General features: G+C 42.5%; 2 protein-coding genes across 2 annotated transcripts; one reads left to right on the forward strand and one right to left on the reverse strand.

Moving 5' to 3' along the window:
* The first annotated feature begins 4,153 nt into the window (after positions 1 to 4,153).
* LOC128734680 (39S ribosomal protein L35, mitochondrial) lies at positions 4,154 to 4,882 on the forward strand. The gene is made up of 2 exons (XM_053828979.1): positions 4,154 to 4,242; positions 4,296 to 4,882. Exons 1-2 carry the CDS (start codon positions 4,218 to 4,220, stop codon positions 4,829 to 4,831), a joined length of 561 nt encoding a protein of 186 aa, XP_053684954.1. The 5' UTR covers positions 4,154 to 4,217; the 3' UTR covers positions 4,832 to 4,882.
* Positions 4,854 to 6,161, reverse strand: LOC128734679 (fumarylacetoacetate hydrolase domain-containing protein 2). Its single transcript, XM_053828978.1, has 4 exons — positions 5,978 to 6,161; positions 5,523 to 5,919; positions 5,128 to 5,459; positions 4,854 to 5,070 (listed from the first exon to the last, which is right to left on the reverse strand). Exons 1-4 carry the CDS (start codon positions 6,097 to 6,099, stop codon positions 4,911 to 4,913), a joined length of 1,011 nt encoding a protein of 336 aa, XP_053684953.1. The 5' UTR covers positions 6,100 to 6,161; the 3' UTR covers positions 4,854 to 4,910.
* Between the last annotated feature and the right edge of the window lie 14,403 nt (positions 6,162 to 20,564).

Here is a 20,564-nt window from a genome sequence, read left to right on the forward strand (position 1 = left end):
TTTGAGTTATGCTTCAGTAAAATTGGTCTGTTTTTAACCTGAATTCGGCTATAACTTATTAACTCATAAAGATAAAGCAAAACAGTCTTCTGCAAAAATATTCTTCTCCTACGTATACAAATTTTTGTAGAACATCATATTGAGCTATTTGTTGAGATAAATGAGTTATAAGAGGAAATATGATTTTACGGGTCGTCCATAAACAAACGTCCACTGCTGAAAATACGTAAGAGTTAGAAATTTGAAATGTTTAGAAAAGTTATGGGAAATTAATCTATCTTTAATGTTTTGAAACTAAAAAATGGAAAACAAACTTATTTAAAAAATTATTACTTGAATTGTTGTTACGGTATCATCTGAACATTGGACGACCCTTTCAAAAGATGCGTCATGTTTTCATTCAAAAAGTTGCCGAAGACTTCATTGAGCTAGAATATTCCGTTTAGGCGCAATCATTTTTGTCCGTCTAAAATCGCTTTCTGGACCATAGTGCAGTGCTTGCGCAGGACCCCACCGAATGCGAAGCACTCACGCCAAACCACATTCTGTTCGGAGAATCTGCTAGGACCCACAGTGAGCCGAGGGAGCCGGTTAATTTAGCCGAAGCGCTGAGAAGCAGTTACAAGCGGTCGCAGTTTCTGACTCACGTGACCTGGGAGCGATGGTTGAAGGAGTACTTTCCAACCGTGAATAGAAGACCAAAATGGTTTGAAGCAAAGAAGCAAAGCAGGTGAAAGTCGGAGATTTGGTTTACGTAGCTGAAGATAGTCGCCCTGTGCGACCCGCTGTGAAGCTGGCGGTCATGGAAGTGACTAGTGGACCCTACGCGGATACTGGGTTCCCAGAGGATCCACGGGGTGTTGGGTGTTCTGGCGGCACTGCAGCACTCTGAGTGAGCGACTAATCGTCAAGCCATCAGTAGAACCCACCTCCTCGACATCGCTATCTTGGTCTACAGAGTTTAACTGTACCCCCATTAAGTTGGACCCCTCACTATTGTACCCCAAACAACAATGGCCGTCGAATTGATTTTCCATGAAGTGATTTCCCGCCCAGTGTTTTTGACGTTTCAGTTTCAGTCACAGAAAAATGGCGACGTGCCGGGGGGTCGGTAGAACTGATCGATCAGGGGTGACATTGCGCATCTCTATTCGAGTGATTTTGGTTCGTTTCGACCGTTTCGACCACGTTAAACAAATGGGCGTCTCGAACGAAAATCACTCGAAACGAGATGCGCAATGTCACCCCAGGTGTCAACGAAATATAAACAAAAACATTGGAAAAATAAAGAGTTTTTAAGAAATGTAAAGCAGAATTCAGATTGATTTTATGTAAAATAGCACTTTTATGAGCGATTTCGCACTTTGGATGGTACAATTTTCCTCAATCAGCAATATTTTTCTTGCAATGAACAACACCTACATTTCTAAAAACATCTTTTGTCAGACAGACCCCAAAAGCTGCTTCCAAAATTCGAAAATTGCTGAAACCCCCTTAACCTTCCTAGTGCATTGGGGTCGTTTTCGACCCATCGGCATACTTACAAAGCTTGATACTCAGTAACGGTACGAGCTAGAGACTTGAAATTTTCTGACTTTTCCTAACTTTGGAAAATTAGCATTGTGGGGGAGTTTCAGCTTTCAGCGACATCTAGAAGAGCCACAGCAAAAAAAGTTACATATGCATTAAGGGTCGAAAACGACCCAAGTTTTGAAATTCCTCTCATTCATCCATTTTCAATCCGAATTTCGTTTTCTTTACCTCGTTTGAAAGATATGGCCAAAAACTAGCACCCAAGGTATGTTGGGGAATATTTGTTGACTGATGGCCACTTCTGCGTCGGTTCCGGAACACCCACCAGGTCCCGGGGGACATTTTTATATTTTGAGATAATTCATTTTGCGGCACATCAAATCACATTGACTTGATAAAATAAGATTAATGGAAGTGCAATGGGAACATTTTGGACCCAAGCGGCCATTTCCTCATTGGTTCTGGAACATCCGGTACCCGGTTTTTGAGGACAATTTTGAATTTTAGGATGATGTATCTTGCCACACGGCAAATTACGTCAGCTTGATATCATTAGACTATTGAAAGTATAATAAAGACATTTTGAAAGCAAATGGCCACATCAGCTTTGGTCCCGGAACATCCGGTACCCGGTTTTTGGGTCCATTTTTGTATTTTAGAATAACTCATCTTGCGACACATCAAATCACATCGGCTTGATTAAATAAGACTAATGGAAGTATAACAATGTCATTTAGAAGCCAAATGGCCACTTTACCATCGGTACTGGGTCATCCGGTACCAGTTTCGGGGGACATTTTTGGCTTTTGATATAATTCACCATGCGGCACCTCAAATCACATCGGGTTGATAAAATAACAACAATGGAAGTATAATGGGGCGTCAGTCGCATATAATCCGGTACCCGGTATTTATACCGGGGGAGATGAATTACCCTATAATCCAAAAATGTCCCCAAAACCCGGATACCGGATAGTCCGGAACCGATGGTGAAATGGTAATTTTGGCTTCCATTAGTGTTATTTCATCAAGCCAATGTGATTTGATGTGCTGCATGATGAATTATCCTATCCAAAAATGTTCTCATAAACCGTGCACCCGAAGTTTCGGAACAGTTCGGTAACTGTCTTATTTGTTCAAGGCGTTGTGATTCGATGTGCCGCACGATGAGTTATTTCAAAATCCAAAAATGTCCCGCGGAACCAGGTACCGGATGTTCCAGAACCGGTGGTAAAGTGGCCATTTGGCTTTTAAATGACCTTATTTTACTTCCATTAGTCTTATTTAATCAAGCCGATGTGATTTGATGTGTCGCAAGATGAGTTATTCTAAAATACAAAAATGGACCCAAAAACCGGGTACCGGATGTTCCGGGACCAAAGCTGATGTGGCCATTTGCTTTCAAAATGTCTTTATTATACTTTCAATAGTCTAATGATATCAAGCTGACGTAATTTGCCGTGTGGCAAGATACATCATCCTAAAATTCAAAATTGTCCTCAAAAACCGGGTACCGGATGTTCCAGAACCAATGAGGAAATGGCCGCTTGGGTCCAAAATGTTCCCATTGCACTTCCATTAATCTTATTTTATCAAGTCAATGTGATTTGATGTGCCGCAAAATGAATTATCTCAAAATATAAAAATGTCCCCCGGGACCTGGTGGGTGTTCCGGAACCGACGCAGAAGTGGCCATCAGTCAACAAATATTCCCCAACATACCTTGGGTGCTAGTTTTTGGCCATATCTTTCAAACGAGGTAAAGAAAACGAAATTCGGATTGAAAATGGATGAATGAGAGCAACTTCAAAACTTGGGTCGTTTTCGACCCTTAATGCATAATATGTAACTTTTTTCTAATGCATTAGGAAGGTTAAATTGCCAATAATCATCGCAGAAAATGACGGCTAGAAAAGTTCTGGCCAGGGTTGCCACATGCACAGATTATTCTGTGTTTAACAGATATTTGAAAGAAATCGCCTGTACAGAATCTGTATGTATAGAATACAGATTTTCGCCAAACTACACAGATTTAACAGATTTTTGAGCTTTTACATGAGAGTGAAAGAGACGGAAATAGTCAGCAAAATGACTCTCTATCTCTTTCACTCACATTGTTTTGCATTGGACAGATTTTTGCACAGATATTTTTCCTCGCCGAACAGATTATCAGATTTTTCCGACAAAAAACACAGAATTATATGTGGCATCCCTGGTTCTGGCATCTCTGGGCGGTAGGAAGTGAACAACGGTTTTCAACGATGTGTGAGTGTGGGTTATGTGAAGACTTTTCCATCTTTTTGCGGTTATCACATTCAGGGTTGCCACATGCACAGATTATTCTGTGTTTAACAGATATTTGAAAGAAATCGCCTGTACAGAATCTGTATGCATAGAATACAGATTTTCGCCAAATTACACAGATTAAACAGATTTTTGAGCTTATACATGAGAGTGAAAGAGACGGAGCTAGTCTGCAAAATGACTATCTATCTCTTTCACTCTCATTGTTTTGCATTGGACAGATTTTTGCACAGATATTTTTCCTCGCTGTACAGATTGTCAGATTTTTCCAACAAAAAACACAGAATTATATGTGGCATCCCTGATCACATTGCATTCGTCAATTTTGTTTTTATAAAACAGTGAGTGATGTGCTTTTAGAAAATATCTTTTCTAGTAAAATGTTGCGTATTCTCGCTTCCGCAGGTAAAATTTAACGCTATTATTTCCCTTATAACCTACTTATTCATTTTGTTTAGCTGTCCGCCAGTTTGCATGCACACAACAGCTGAGTAGGCTAGCATTAAAGCCAAATCTCGGAGTTCCATCATTGACCAGCAAATTTTCCACACTCCAAACGGTGGTAACCCACCCAACTTTGATCGTAAAGAGCTCTCCTTCAGGAGGATTGCTGACCAACCCCGCGTTATTAAATGTGGCCACTTCAATTGGACGCAGCTGCCAACAGCAGCCATGCCGCACGGTCACCAAATTTTCAATGGGTAAAGGCACGAGGAAGAGTGTAAAAGCGGTGATTAAGCGCTTTAAACGCCTAGACTGGGGCGGTTGGATAAGAACGATAGCAGGGCGGAAAAAACGTATGTGGAAGAAATCGGCAGGCCGTAAGCGGCGTGTCAAGCAGCACGTCCTTGTTAACTCCCAGCAGGCAACGCTGCTGGATAAGATGGTCACCAAGTACTGGAAGCGTCCCAGGTATTACGTTAATGATATTTACACGCCGTACCACACCCGGGAGGAATTCCGCGAGACTAGGAGAAAACCGTTGCGCTACTGATTGCGATAGAAAAGAGTAGTCGAATGTTGATAAACTCAATAAAGCTTTATTACAAACTTAATATTTTTACCGATACTTGTTATTGATCAGCAGTGACTTTATTTTTGATTTGTCCAATTGCTTCGATTTCACTGTCAATAACATCGCCAACCTTGAGGAACTCCGGTGGGCTGCGGTGCATTCCAACGCCGGCTGGCGTTCCTGTGAGAATGACATCCCCAGGAACGAGGGTAATTGATCTGCAAATAAAAACCTTATAAAACATTTGACTCGTTCACCTAAACGAGACATCGTACTGTGTCACTCGTTCGATAATATCGTCAATTCTGAACACCAATTCGCTGGTATTTCCTTTCTGTTTTTCCACTCCATTGATGGAACATTTAATAACCAGATTGTGCGGATCCGGAACCAGCGATTTGTGTACTACAGCCGGACCCAGCGGACAGAACGTATCCATGGATTTACCGATCAGAAATTGTCCGCCATTACGAGTCTTCTGCCAATCGCGAGCTGAAATATCCTGCGCCACCGTGTATCCAAAAACGCAATCCATGGCATTCGCTCGGGTCACATGCCTTGCCTCCTTTCCGATAATAACAGCTAGCTCTACCTCCCAGTCAATTTGCTTTAATTAAAAATCACATCAAACTTTTTGGGCTAGATTATCTAAACCAAGAAACAAACTCACATCGGTGATACGATGGGCAGTCACTCCATCGTACGGTCCAACGATAGTCGACGCATATTTGCTGAAAAACATCGGTTCCTTCGGAATGGGTTTGTTTTGCTCTTCGCAGTGTCCCCGGTAATTAAGTCCTACGCAGAGTATCTTTTGCGGATTGGTTACTGGTGCCAGCAAGCTGACCCCGGTCAGCGGAATGCTGGTCGCTTGTTCCACCTTTCGTTTGACTTCATCTAACGATGTGCCGGCTTTGATGAGCGCGATTAGATCACCGGTGAAAGCGTCCGAGATGTCGGCAACTTTGCTGCCGTCTGCAGACAGCACACCGAGCCGCTGCTTGCTATCGGCACCCGCTTTGAACTGGACAAATTTCATACTGCTGGATGGTGACTTTGCAAAGTGCCTAAAATTTTAAATTTCTATACTTAATAATGATCGCGACTCTCATTGAAATAACTTACCTTAGAGAGCCAAGACTCGAAAGTGATTGTTTGTTATCAGTTGAATGATAGGTAAAACAAGAATACGAGCCGCGACCGATACTTCCAACCAGCGCAGAAGACCTCACTCGAATGAAATTCATTTTGAATGAAAAAACTGGAATGAATAAGGTCCCGCGAATGGAAGAAGGTGACTTAAGTCAAATATTTTATTTACGCTTTTATCATCTATTTTTACTCTCGTACGCACCAGCACCAATATACTTACTACAGTGATAATGTTGGAAATACGTGACTGTTTTTTTCTTCGTCAGAAAAAAACTGTTATCGAATAAAAACAAACACTTCGTAGTAACACGCACACATAAAACCAATCATGAATGAAATAATGAACGTTGCATTTGGAAGGGTTGAAGTGCATGAATGAAAACCGAAAAAGAATGAATATTTTCCAGTATCATCGATTGTATGCTACAGTTAAATAAAATAACTATATTTTAATATTTTAATATCGTGAAATACACTACTTTTGATAATGCTATCTTAATCTTGTCCAGAATAAATTAAATAATTTCGAATTTTGTACATATAGGGGGATCAGGGGCATAATGAGCACACGGGGCAAAATGGACACCCCTCTACGAAAATACGTAATTTGTAATAAAATATGATATGCAATACACTCAAGTCTTTTTTTACACGGGGGATACGTGCCGTGTAAAAAAAAAACCGTTTAAAAAAAACCGCGTTAATTCAAAAATTGTTGTAAAAAAACCGTGTTAATTCCAAAATCGTCGTAAAAATGTAAAATCTTGTATCAGTACATAAAAGTTAAAACGTACGCATAAAATGTACGAATTCCTTTCGTTGTTTTCTACCACGAAATAGTTTCGTACAGTCTTAAATGAATTTACGTGTAATTAGATGCGAAGTTTTGTGTTCCTACTATCAAAAAAGTGGTAGTAGGAACACAAAACTGTGTTATTTGTCACAGTTGCATAATGCATAATTCAATTATTGGTAGCAAATAACCAAAATTAATTAAAATTTCTACTCTATATCTGTAAAAAAAACAAGTGAAAAACTCCAACCCGAAAAATCACTTCTGCTCGATTGATAATCGAACTCGGTTGTTTGGAACTCCTGTCGCTGCCGTCGATGCCGCTAACCAAAGAGCCACAAAAAGTACATACCCAAGACGTTATAATTCAGCAAGGATACATTCCCTTCTTTAGAATCGCTGCAGCTTGAGTGCGATGATTACCGTCACATGTTCTTGGGCAAAATGCTTTACGAATGTTCTGGGATCGTAACACCACACCAACAACACGGTGCCAGCGTACCTTGATTTCGTGTCAGTATTTTGTGTATGCGACTGATCTGTAAAGAATCTCTATAAGTAAACAGCACAAAGCGAAGTAGCAATGCGAGTATGAATGGTACTCAAACTCCGTATTGCCCGGTATGCCAAAACGATGACGTTCGCTGCACACCTAATAAATCGACACTGGCGTTGAACAAAAGACCTCTGATCTGCAGTTTTATATTAGAGTTTTCTTCTGTTCGCTCACGTGTGTAGTTTTTGTGCTGGAAGATTTTAAGGTTGTTTTGCGAAGATTACCGCCTTCTGGAAGTTTAACTTTTGAAAGTTTTCTGACTGAAACCTGGAACTAAAGGACTAGTTGTCTGCTGTGGCTATTGCTGTTCGTCATCGTCGCTCTAGGAGCCCGATCGCTGCCACCGTTGCGAAAAATTGTAATTAACAGGATCTGATTATTACGGTTAGAATTTTGGACATTGTTACTGTTTTTTGTTGATTAAAATTGATAGTTTTTTGTTGATTGAACACTATTTTTTATTATTAATTATGTGAGTGTGTTTTAGGGGGTTCGTAATATCCATTCCCTCTGACCTACGTTGTTCTGCGCTATTCTATTCTGGGAATGTACGTATTAGACGTAGCAGGTCTTGGTACTTCATATACTGGCTTTTCTTAGAAAATTTTCGAACGATATACAAACATTATAATTTAAAAACCATCGAAAAAATACTGTGTAAATTCAGAAAACATAAATATCGCGCTGATTCAAAAAACCGTGTTAATTCAAAAAATCGTTTAAAAAAAACCGTGTTAATTCAAAAAACCGTTTAAAAAAAACCGCGTTAATTCAAAAAATATCATAAAAAAAACCGTGTTAATTCAAAAATCGTAAAAAAAAACCGTGTAAAAAGAGACTTGAGTGTACACTACATATAGTAAGCTTAGACTATGCTTTAATTTCAGTGAGTGTGATAGTTGATATTCAAGGTTTTATAATTATCAATACACTTACTTTTTAAAATCAATGCTAGCAGCAGCAAGTGAGATTAAACCACAGACAAACAGACGAGACACTCGCGATAATTCCATCGTCCAATCAAAAACCACTCATTTTTTAAAAAAACATGTTTCGCAACATGGCCACACCGCGGCGCGCAAGTGTTGCTTTGAGTTTTCAGTTTAAAACCATTCAAATGTACAAAACCCTACAGCATAAAACCCTGCAAATGCAAGCTACTCCGCAACATGCATAACAGAGGGTGCTAGTGTGCAAGCAAAATGTTCAGGACGATGGTTTTTAAAGGATTTTCTTCTAAGTGTCATGTCAGTTCGTCAGTGATTAAACCTTTAAAAAGTATCAAGGTCTGTACGTAGGGATACGCGCAAGTTTTATGAGAAGGTGAACCAAACTCGGAAGCGCTACATACGAAACCAGACATGTGTAGGGACGAGGGAGGGAATTTAATTACAAACGAGGGCGAGGTGGTCGACAGATGGAAGCAGTTCTACGATGAACACCTCAATGGCGAAGTCGCAGAAGGAGGCGGAACGGAAATTAACCTACGAGCGCCCATGGAAGATAGTAATGTCTTAGCGCCTGATCTCCAAGAAGTGAAACTAGAAATCGGGCTGCTGAAGACCAATAAAGCCGCTGGGAAGCTTTATGAACATGGCGGAGAAACGCTAGCAAAGGCTCTACACTGGGTTATTTCGAGGATTTGGGAGGAGGAAAAGCTACCGGAGGAATGGATGGAAGGAGTGGTTTGTCTCAGCTACAAAAAGGGTGATCGACTAGACTACGGCAACTATCGTGGTATTACGCTGGTAAACGCCGCCTACAAGGTACTCTCCCAGATCCTGTTACGCCGGTTGTCACCGATGGCACAAGGTTTCATAGGGAATTATCAGGCGGATTTCATGGAGGCTCGTGCAACTACGGACCAAATTTTTACTATCCGACAGACCTTGCAGAAATGTCGGGAGTACAACGTGCCCACGCATCACATCTTTATTGATTTCAAAGCAGCATACGATACAGTCGATCGAGACAAGCTATGGCAGATAATGCACGAACACGGTTTTCCGGACAAACTGACGCGACTGATCAGAGCTACATTGGATCGAGTGATGTGTTTCGTACGCGGTGGCAACTCAATTGGTGATTTGAAATTCCTGGTTTTTTCCCGGTTTTCCTGGATGATTTTGGAAAAATTCCTGGTTGGTGAATATAGCTTAAAATTAGCTACAAGAATAAGTTTTTTTTGTGTAAAATATTATGCTAGAAAGTTTATCGATTTACTAAATACTAAATACGTTCCCTTTTTACTAAATACGAAAGAGTAAAAATAAAAATTTATATTTGCTGCACTGAAAAGGCTTGGCAGTCTAGTACGATTAACTCATTTAAAAAGAAATTTCGCATTTCCATTTAAAACTGCTCAGATCATTCTGTAGCTCGAACTGACAGCTTTCTATTGAATTTGGTAAAATTCAAAATTGTGGAAGCGGTAGTCCCGGCGTAATGGTTAGCATTCACGCCTCTCACACCGAGGACTTGGGTTCAAATCCCAACCCCGTAGAAGTCACGAATGACCCCAGCTGTTAAAGTGACTATAATCTAAACAAAAAAACAAAAAAATTGTGGAATGTGCCCACATCGCGGTCCAAGGAGCTCACGCGGCCTTGATGAGATGGGAACGGACTTAGTAAAAGTGGACATGTAAAAAGTTTTTTTTCGCCTTAGTGGTGTGCACCAATGCGAGAATATCGCTCACGGGAAGAGCTGGCCAATAACTAATCGACCGTACAGACAAGCTTAACCGTTGAACTGTACATTTGAATAACTATTCTGAGTCTCAAATATCGCAGGTCAACAAAATAAGCAGTGTATGAGGCCCACACTACGTGGCATCGACCGTGTCAGCTCCTAGGATCTTCAGCAAGGCATCTTGACAAATCACCAAGAAGGGAACCGGCGTTACAACGCACGAGGCCCTGTGTAGACTAAACAACGAGACCTTTTTTGGATTAAAAGGCCACTGTAACAGTCTTAATCATCACCTTTTGAGTTAGGCTTCGATTGCTCTATCACAGTTTACGGACTGCTCATGCCGATTGATGGAGTTGAGCTAGATAGTTGTAATCTTGTGCCTTAAGTGGGTACTACATGGTTAATAAAATCAACGTACTTTAAGGATTTGGGCTCTAGGAAGGATATTTTGCCTCGAGAAGTTATGCCTAGATAAAGCAAGAGCCCCGTAGTTGCAGGCAGATGCACTGAACTTTCAAGTTCAGAGTTGCAAAAGCGGCAGGCTCCGGAGTCATCCGATATTCTTTAAACGATCAAAAGCGAGATAGTGTCCAGTTAGGAGTTCCGTGATTGTGCGTAGTTTACTACGAGTTAAGTTAAGTAGTTTTTTAGCTTCTGCAGGATTTGGGTAGATAAACTGTTTAACTGTTTAGTCTACAACCCTGTATTTGATTTCAACGGAAAGCTTCCTTAACAGCATTGTCTAGGCGGTTACTGAACCTCAGCCTAACACCAATCAGTATAGGGGAAAAAATAGCATGTTTTCTTCACCTAGTGGCCTCTGAGAGACATGAGATGTCGAATGCTGATGTTTTTTGAAATGCGACACGACATACTTTACTGATGCTGAAATGTCCTTTTATGGGAACCGGTTCCGGATTCATAGTGTCCCCCGGACCCGGATCGTGCGCGCCATGGCTCGTAACTGCGGCAAAGTAACGTATATGTCCACAGCCCATGATATATTTACAAAAATCAACAGATTTCAAACAAATTTTAAATATTAGCAACTTTATCTAAAAAAGCCATGCCGCGGTCCCCCAAGGAACTCCGGAATAACTCCGGGGCCATAAGACATATGGCCATTATCTATAGACATTATGAAAATAGAAAAGATTTTCGGGAAATCCCCCAAATTTGGTGAAAAAATATCTTATATATAAAAGAGGAGTGAAAAAGTTCGACCGCGCATCACTTGAGAACGGAGCGTCCGATTTGAGTGATCTTTTTTTTATTGTGTTCGTTTCCACCACCGCTATGTCTTTACGGCGAGAAAAATTGTAAAATTTACTGAAGAGATTGGAAAACTCCAAAAATTAGTTTTCCATATAAAACCTGCAGCACATTCAATGCGCCATATTACTGGCTACTATGATCATCGACCGATACCACGCACGATTTTTAACAGCGCCGTTACCGCGGTAAACAAGCACATGTTACCTTTATTGAAATCGCCACATGTAATAAAGAGGGATATTCTTGCTATTAACCATTTTTGTGAACTTGCAAAATCAGAAAATAATCAGCATTATGTAATGTGTTGTAAGTATAACTTATTGATAAACCTAAGCTCAAGCCTAAAGTGTCAGTAATGAAATTCATATAAATGGTTGAAGCACTAAATTGACTAAATTAACAGTTCCCAATCGCCAAATGAAGAATACCGATTTCATTTCGTATTGCACCCCCAAAAAGCATAAAAAGGGCACAAAATTCTGTGTTAAATTGTTTTAGTGCGTGAATTACCAAAGGAACAGTAAGAATAAAAATTGATTCAAGGCAAATGGGTGCTTTTATTAGTATTTTCATATATTTGAGGAGGCGGTTAGAAATGAAATTACCACACCAATTCATTTTGTGCAATAATGAAGTTAACTGGATCAGTAATTAATACTAACGTAGTTTGCGAATTACAATTATTAAGTTTCGGCAATGCAATTCTTTCGCTTAATTTTTATCAATTAATTTATGAATCAAATAAAAAAACATTGCATGACTGTAATTGGTTAACTTAAGAACCAGCATACAGAATAGGAAGATGATAATGGGATGAAAGTACTAAAGCGAATAAAAAGTGTTTGAGAGCGTTACATAGAACAATGACATATTTCAGCATTCTGTTCTCAGGAATGCTTTAACGTATATTGCATATAATTAGACAGCAGTAAAGAAACTGACTAAAGAACTGACAAAGGCACTCATATTCCATTCGTCGAAACCAAGTGCGCATGAATCTCGATGAAACCTTCTGAATCTTTTGCTCGAAAACTTGCGGAGTATCAGTCGATGAGCGCGGCAGAAAATAATGACTGCAAGCAAACGGCAACAAATATCATCGTATCATCACGAAATCGATCCGTGCTGCCTAACGAAAACACCAGGCAATCAAATTTGTATCGTACAGTTCATAAAATCGCCTAAATGTTGAACTCGAAAAAAATATTGTTCGAACTTTTCCTAGCAACTTTGAACAGAGTCACGCACAACAATCATCGTTGAGCAAATCAGGTTTAATGATGACAGGAGGCCGTGAGTGACTGAGCTCCAGTGTCTTTTCTTTAGTCAGTTTTAAAGAAACTGACTTACTTTATTTGAATATTATATTCTTACTTACTTACTTACTTACTTACTTACTTAATTGGCCTAACGTCTTATGACAAGGCCTGCGCAGTATAATTTCTCCATCTGTTTCGGTCCATGGCAACTGATCTCCAGTTCCGCGGGCACCCAGTGCTTGCCAGATCTCGCTCCACCTGGTCTTGCCACCTCGCTCGCTGTGCCCCTCTTCGTCTTGTTCCTACCGGATTTGATGCGAAAACCATTTTTGCAGGATAGCTGTCCGGCATTCTAGCAACATGTCCTGCCCAACGTATCCGTCCAGCTTTAACCACTTTCTGAATACTTGGTTCGCCGTAGAGACGCGCGAGCTCGTGGTTCATTCTTCGCCTCCATACACCGTTCTCTTGCACTCCGCCAAAGATGGTTCTTAGCACCCGCCGTTCGAAAACTCCGAGTGCTCGTAGGTCCTCTTCTAGCAATGTCCACGTTTCGTGCCCGTAGAGGACAACCGGTCTAATTAGCGTTTTGTACAGTGTGCACTTTGTACGGGGGCTCAGATTGTTCGACCGCAAGTGTTTGTGGAGTCCGTAGTAGGCCCGACTTCCGCTGATAATACGTCTTTTAATCTCACGGCTGGTATTGTTGTCCTCTGTTGCCAGCGAGCCAAGGTATACGAACTCGTCGACTACCTCGAACTCATCCCCGTCGATTACCACGGTGCTGCCCAAGCGAGCCCTGTCGCGCTCGGTCCCGCCCGCCAGCATATACTTCGTTTTAGACGTATTTATCTGCAATCCAATCTTCTCTCCTTCGCGTTTTAGTCTGGTGTACTGATCTTCCACCGCCTCAAATGTTCTGCCTACAGCATCCACGTCGTCAGCAAAGCAGATAACTTGACTGGATTTATTGAAAATCGTGCCCCGCATTTCGATCGCCGCTCGCCTTATAACACCTTCAAGCGCAATGTTGAATAGCAGGCAGGAAAGACCATCTCCTTGTCGAAGTCCCCTGCGAGATTCGAATGGGTCCGACAATCCACCCGAGATTCTCACACAGCACTGGATCCCATCCATCGTAGCCATGATAAGTCTAGTAAGCTTACCCGGAAAGCCGTTTTCGTCCAAAATTTTCCATAGCTCTTGTCGGTTTACGCTATCATATGCGGCTTTGAAATCGATGAACAGGTGGTGCGTAGGGACTCGGAATTCGCGGCACTTCTGGAGGATCTGCCGCAGGGTGAAGATTTGGTCTGTTGTAGACCGACCCTCCATGAAACCGGCCTGGTAACTTCCCACAAATCTATTGGCTATTGGCGATAGTCGATGAAAGAGGACTTGGGACAGCACTTTGTAGGCGGCATTCAGGATAGTGATGGCTCGGTAGTTCTCACAATCCAGCTTATCACCTTTCTTGTAGATAGGGCAGATAACCCCGTCTTTCCACTCCTCCGGCAGTCGTTCCGTATCCCAAATCTTGACAATCAATTGATGCAGACAGCCGGCCAACTTGTCCGGGCCCATTTTAATAAGTTCCGCTCCAATGCCATCCTTTCCCGCTGCTTTGTTGTTCTTCAGCCGCTGGATGGCTTCTTTAACTTCCCTTATCGATGGGGGTGGCACATCTTCGTCGCTTGCTGCACCAATGTGGTCACTTCCTCCGTTATCATGGTATTCCGCCTGCACGCCATTCAGGTGTTCATCATAGTGCTGCTTCCACCTTTCGATCACCGCACGGTCATCAGTCAAGATACCTCCATCTTTATCTCTGCACATTTCGGCCCGCGGCACGAAGCCTTTGCGAGATCCGTTGAGTTTCTGATAGAACTTCCGTGTGTCGTGAAAGCGGTACAGCTGTTCGAGTTCTTCGCACTCCTTCTCCTCTTGGTGGCGCTTCTTTTCCTTGAAGAGTCGGGTTTGCTGCCTCCGCTTCTGTTTGTATCGCTCCACATTCTGACGGGTGGCTCTACGCAGCATTTGTACCCGCGCTGCGTTCTTCTCATCCAATATCTGCTGGCATTCCTCGTCAAACCATTCGTTACGTCGATTCGGTGCCACACTGCCTAGGACGTTCTCCGCTACGCTGTTAATGGCTGTTTTCACGGCATTCCAACAGTCTTCAAGAGGGGCTTCATCCAGCTCTCCCTCTTCCGGCAGCGCGGTTTCGAGAGATAACGCGTAGTTTTCGGCGACCTCTGGTTGCTTCAGTCGCGCTAGATTATACCGTGGCGGGCGGCGGTATCGTATGTTGTTCACAACAAATAGTTTTTAACGTATCCTTACCGTCACTAGGTAGTGATCCGAATCAATGTTAGCGCCCGGATAGGTTCTGACGTCGATAATGTCTGAAAAGTGCCGACCATCTATCAAAACGTGGTCGATTTGTGATTCTGTCTGGTTGGGTGATCTCCAGGTGTACCGATGGTAGAGGTCATGCTGGAAGAAGGTACTACGTATGGCCATGTTCTTGGAGGCGGCGAAGTCGACAAGTCTTAGGCCGTTTTCGTTCGTTTGCGGGTGAGCGCTGAACCGTCCAATCACCGGTTTGAATTCCTCCTCCTGACCAACCTGAGCATTACAGTCCCCGATGATAATTTTGACATCATGTCTTGGGCAGCGGTCGTATTCACGCTCCAACTGCGCGTAGAATTCGTCTTTGTCATCATCGGTACTTCCGAGGTGAGGGCTGTGCACGTTAATTATGCTTATATTGAAGAATCGGCCCTTGATTCTTAATCTGCACATTCGGGGGTTGATCGGCCACCACCCGATCACCCGCTTCTGCATCTCGCCCATCACTATAAAAGCTGTGCCCAGCTCGTGTGTATTGCCGCAGCTCTGGTAGATGGTATGACCATCTCTATACGTACGTACCATCGTTCCTTTCCAGCATACCTCCTGCAGCGCTACGATGTCGAACTTGCGGCTCTTCACTTCTTTAGAAAGCACGTGGGTACTTCCGAGGAAATTTAGAGACCGACAGTTCCATGTTCCTAATTTCCAATCGTTAGTCCGTTTTCGTCGCCTGGGTCTTTGCCGATTGTTCCGATTAGAGTTATTATTATTACTTACGGAGTCCATTGCTTTGGTTTTTTTAGTGGTTCAGGCTTGCAAAGCCCGCAACCAACCCCACAGTATCGCCGGAGGGCCAACGTAGCTCGAAGGAGCCCTCCCCCCCTGTCAGCATACGACCTTGGTTTCCACCGGGGTTGGTTACCCGATCTCCACCCGAGGTTGCTCGTATCCCGGCTGGTATCACGAGGAGGTTGGGGTAGGAGTTGCTAGGTAAGAGGCTGTGAACCACTGTGGGGTCTATTTTATGCCCAGTGCACAAGGCACCGATGGTACGCATTACCAAGCCATTTACCAGCCAAAATATTATATTCACATCTCTCAATTGAAAACCCGTTTTCGATTGAAATGCATAATTTAACCAAAACAAGATTTATAAAAGGAAGTAGGATAGCTTTTAACCCGCATGGGGCATGCAGGTTCGCACATTAAATATTTCGGAACAAAACATAATCTGATGCTTTCTATAAAAATTACTTAGAAAAAACTGTTCTTAAATCGAAAAATTACCTGGTTTCGAAATGTTTTCCTATAGGTATCATAATAAGCATTACATCGAATCAAAATCATTCTTACTGAGCAGCAGCAGCGGCGGAACACCAACACGGCGTTGTGGAAGGCACCCGCTACCGTTCATAAGTTTTTACCGTATCGCTCCAAGCAGTTACATATACAGGTTTTTAAATTTGCGAGCGAAACGGCGTGCCAGTACACCAGCCGGCACTTGCTAGAGCACTGCAAAAGCACGGCAAGAGAACGGTGCCCGAACGTCCTGCCAACTCAGTGACGTACACCGAATATGAACGAATGAGAAAGAAAGCAAAGAACGACATCATGCAAGCCGTCATATGTAAAGAAACTGACTAAAGAACTGACAAAGGCACTCATATTCCATTCGTCGAAACCAAGTGCGCATGAATCTCGATGAAACCTTCTGAATCTTTTGCTCGAAAACTTGCGGAGTATCAGTCGATGAACGCGGCAGAAAATAATGACTGCAAGCAAACGGCAACAAATATCATCGTATCATCACGAAATCGATCCGTGCTGCCTAACGAAAACACCAGGCAATCAAATTTGTATCGTACAGTTCATAAAATCGCCTAAATGTTGAACTCGAAAAAAATATTGTTCGAACTTTTCCTAGCAACTTTGAACAGAGTCACGCACAACAATCATCGTTGAGCAAATCAGGTTTAATGATGACAGGAGGCCGTGAGTGACTGAGCTCCAGTGTCTTTTCTTTAGTCAGTTTCTTTACTATAAACCATACAGAGCAGCAAACTTTCGCGATAAAACGCGTTTTTCTCGAAATCAGAGTTTTGTCACTTGGTTCGGTCTGACTTAACACCGACCACCTGTAATACACTCCGTTTTATAAAAACCGGTAGTTCTCTCAGTTCATCTAATGTCGAATTTGTTTATTCAATCCGGATTAGAACTGGATAAACTTTTTGTGTTCATTTGCTCCTATCTGACAGATAAAATTCATCCAGTTTCAACCCGGATTGAATAAACAAATTCGACATAAAATTTACAATTTGAAACATTCAGTCCAATTTGTGGCAGTACGAAGTTTGCCGGGTCTTCTAGTTGAAAGATAAAAAAGTTACGACCATTTTAGTGAATTTTGCTGTGCTAAAAATGATGTAGACCTTAGAGGGGTTAATGTGTACAAACTCAAATTTTGGTTAAAAATTTAACCAATTTTGGCAACTTGCTGCCAGGGCCCGACAACGTCACCTTCAATTGCATAGCGTCATTCAACAATGAAGTAGTGAAGCTTCGTTTTCAACAGAAGCAGGACCGCTTCAGTTTCAAACTGGCTTCAGTCAGCGTCAGCGAGACAGGCTTTACTTCATCATGACTACCGGTTCAACTTTTCATTTGTACTTTTCTATCAAATATTCAGAAGAATGCCAGCAACTTTGAATGCAAATAAATTGATTTTGAGTAATCTTTCCTACAATGCAACGCATATTAAAGTTAACCTAGGTAATGTCGACCAATCGTGCCTGATTTTCTGCCATCGTCAATTGAAACAACCACCAACTTCAACCGAAGCTTGTTGAAACGTTCTGTTCAATAAATGAAGCAAGTCACTTCATGTACGAAGCGAAGGTAAGAGAAAGTCAGTTTCATTTGTTTGTTTCGACGATGCCGGGCCCTGCTTGCTGCCAATAATTGAATTATTCTCTGTGATAAATAACGCACTTTTAAGTTCCTACTACCAATTTTGAACTACTCAAAATCTGAGTTTGTACACTTTAAGGGCATTTTGAGTAATTTTAACCAAGTTTTAGCTACCAACTAATTTACGGGTAAACTCATTTAAGTAAGCTGGATTCTATGCCGGCTATGAGATGAGATCTATGAGATCATGTGCGGATCGGATCACGACGCTCGATATAATATTTGAGTAAATCATCGAAATCCAAGGCTGTCTTCTTCTAGCGCTTGTTGATTTCAAAAAAAAGCATTCGACCGACAAAATCACGAAAATAACTGGGGCGCATCAAGGCGTAGAGGAGTTCCTGGTAAACTAGTCTATCTTATCGACGCTCATTATGAGGCCTCCTGCCGGGTTGCTGCAGAAGTGAGACAGGGTTACATACTTTCACCGCAACTGATCCTCGTCATTATTGACGAAATTTTAATTGGAGCCATTGACAGTAAACGTAACCGAGGATTGCCCTGGAACCCTTTGACAAATGAGCAATTAATTGACTTCGACCTGGCCGACGACATTATCTTGCTCTCTCAAATGCAATATGATGTACAGGGAAAACTTGATGGTCTCTGCGATAACTCTAAGGCAACAATTCTCAAAGTCAATGTCGCAAACATTAACTCAGTGGGTGTGAACATCAACAATCCTTCCAATTTCACAGTAGAGGTTGAGGTGGCGGATTTTTTATATCCTGGTAGCAGATAACACTAGGTGGTGGTAATAAAACTGGTATAGAAACATGAATCAAGCCACCGGTGATTTTTGGATCTTGGAAATGTTTGGCGCTCAAATCAAATCATTTTATCGACCCTAACACGAATTTTCAATTTGAACGTGAAATCCGTTCTATTGCCTGCAAGATCTGACATGTTTTGAGGAGAGTAGAGGACGAAATCTACAGAAAGACAGTCAACTGGAACCCGCAGGGACAACACAGAATAGGCAGATCTAGAGGCTATTGGCGGTGTAACCTGGTCGACTGTATTCAGACTATTCATTCGAAACGCTCCTGGCGACAGATCAAGGCCATGACGGATTACTGTCATTATTTGAGAAATCAAACATTTGGTTCTGCCGAACTAGCGGACATGGACGCATAAGTAATTAAGTCGTCAGCAAGCAACAGAACTTTTTCCTGGTTTTGGATAAAAATTCCTGGTTTTTTCTGGTGAAATAAAATTCCTAGCCTTTTCCTGGTTTTCCTGGTTGAGTTGCCACCCTGTCTCTGGGACACTCTCGAGTCCCTTCGAGACGCGGCGAGGGTTGAGACAAGGTGACGGTTTATCCTGCATGCTGTTCAACATCGCTCTTGAGGGGGTGATCCGACGAGCGGGCATCGAAACGAGAGGCACGATTTTTACCAAGGGTAGCCAACTTCTAGGCTTTGCAGATGACTTCGATATCATAGCCAGAAACTTTGCGACGGCGGAGGCAATCTACGCCAGACTGAAAGCGGAGTCTAGGAGAATTGGGCTAAAAATAAATGCGTCGAAGACCAAATACATGAAAGGAAGAGGCTCAAAACGCTACGATCAAGAAGCATACGCCGCCGCACGAAGCTAACAATGTGCAAAAACCTATTAGACCGGTAGTTCTTTATGGACTTGAAGCCGTGACGCTGCTCACGGAGGACATACGCGCCCTTGCCGTGTTCGAGCGGAAAGTGCTGCGGACGATATTTGGCGGAGTACAAACTGAAAGCGGAGAGTGGCGGAGGCGTATGAATCACGAGCTGCAGGCACTGCTTGGGGAGACTCCCATCGTACATCTAGCGAAAGTTAGCAGGCTACGGTGGGCCGAACACGTCGTAAGGATGCTGGACGACAGTGCGACGAAAACAGTCCTCTGCAACAACCCCACCGGCACCAGGAACAGGGGGGCCCAACGTGCACGATGGCTCGACCAGGTCGAAAGCGATTTGCGACTTCTGAGACGACTAGGAAATTGGCGACGAGTGGCCCAAGACCGAGTTGAATGGAGACGAGTGCTTGAAACAGCATGAGCCACCCGGCTCTATGCTGCTGAAGAAGAAGAAGAAGAAGAAGAAGAAGACGTAGGGATACGAACGAGGGGCTCACGTAGGACTGCGAAATCGAATCGGAAAAAGTTGATATTTTGCAAATGTTTGCCATGCATATTTTCTGTATTGTAATAAATGCCTTGAAACATTCCTATAAATTTGATACAACAAGACAAGTTTAAATTTTGACCAAACCTCGTGATTTTAGTCATGACCTTGAAATGCGGTCAGGCATATATTAATATTTTTTGAAACGATGGTTCTACAATTGATGAAGGGACGGTAAGGGGAAGGTATGAAGAAGGATTTTGTTTTTTTGGGGAATGGAGGGGAAAGAGTGGAAAGCAAGTTAATCTAACTTTGTGTTTACTGGCGGGACGACGGCACTATGCAGGCCCTTGCGACTTACAAGGTACTGCATGTGAACGCTGTTCGTCTGCCAGCGTGCTAGCCGCGGTTCTCAGCAAGGGGTTTTCAGCGCGGGGGCCTTCCCCCAAAAACCCGCGCTGAGAACCGCATCAGATGGAGAACAGATGGTGTATCTAACTGTCGTCCTTGCCTGTGAAGCAAGGTGATCACGAAAAAAATATATGGGAATATT

This window comes from Sabethes cyaneus, chromosome 2, assembly GCF_943734655.1.
Source record: "Sabethes cyaneus chromosome 2, idSabCyanKW18_F2, whole genome shotgun sequence".
Classification (NCBI taxonomy): Eukaryota; Metazoa; Arthropoda; class Insecta; order Diptera; family Culicidae; genus Sabethes; species Sabethes cyaneus.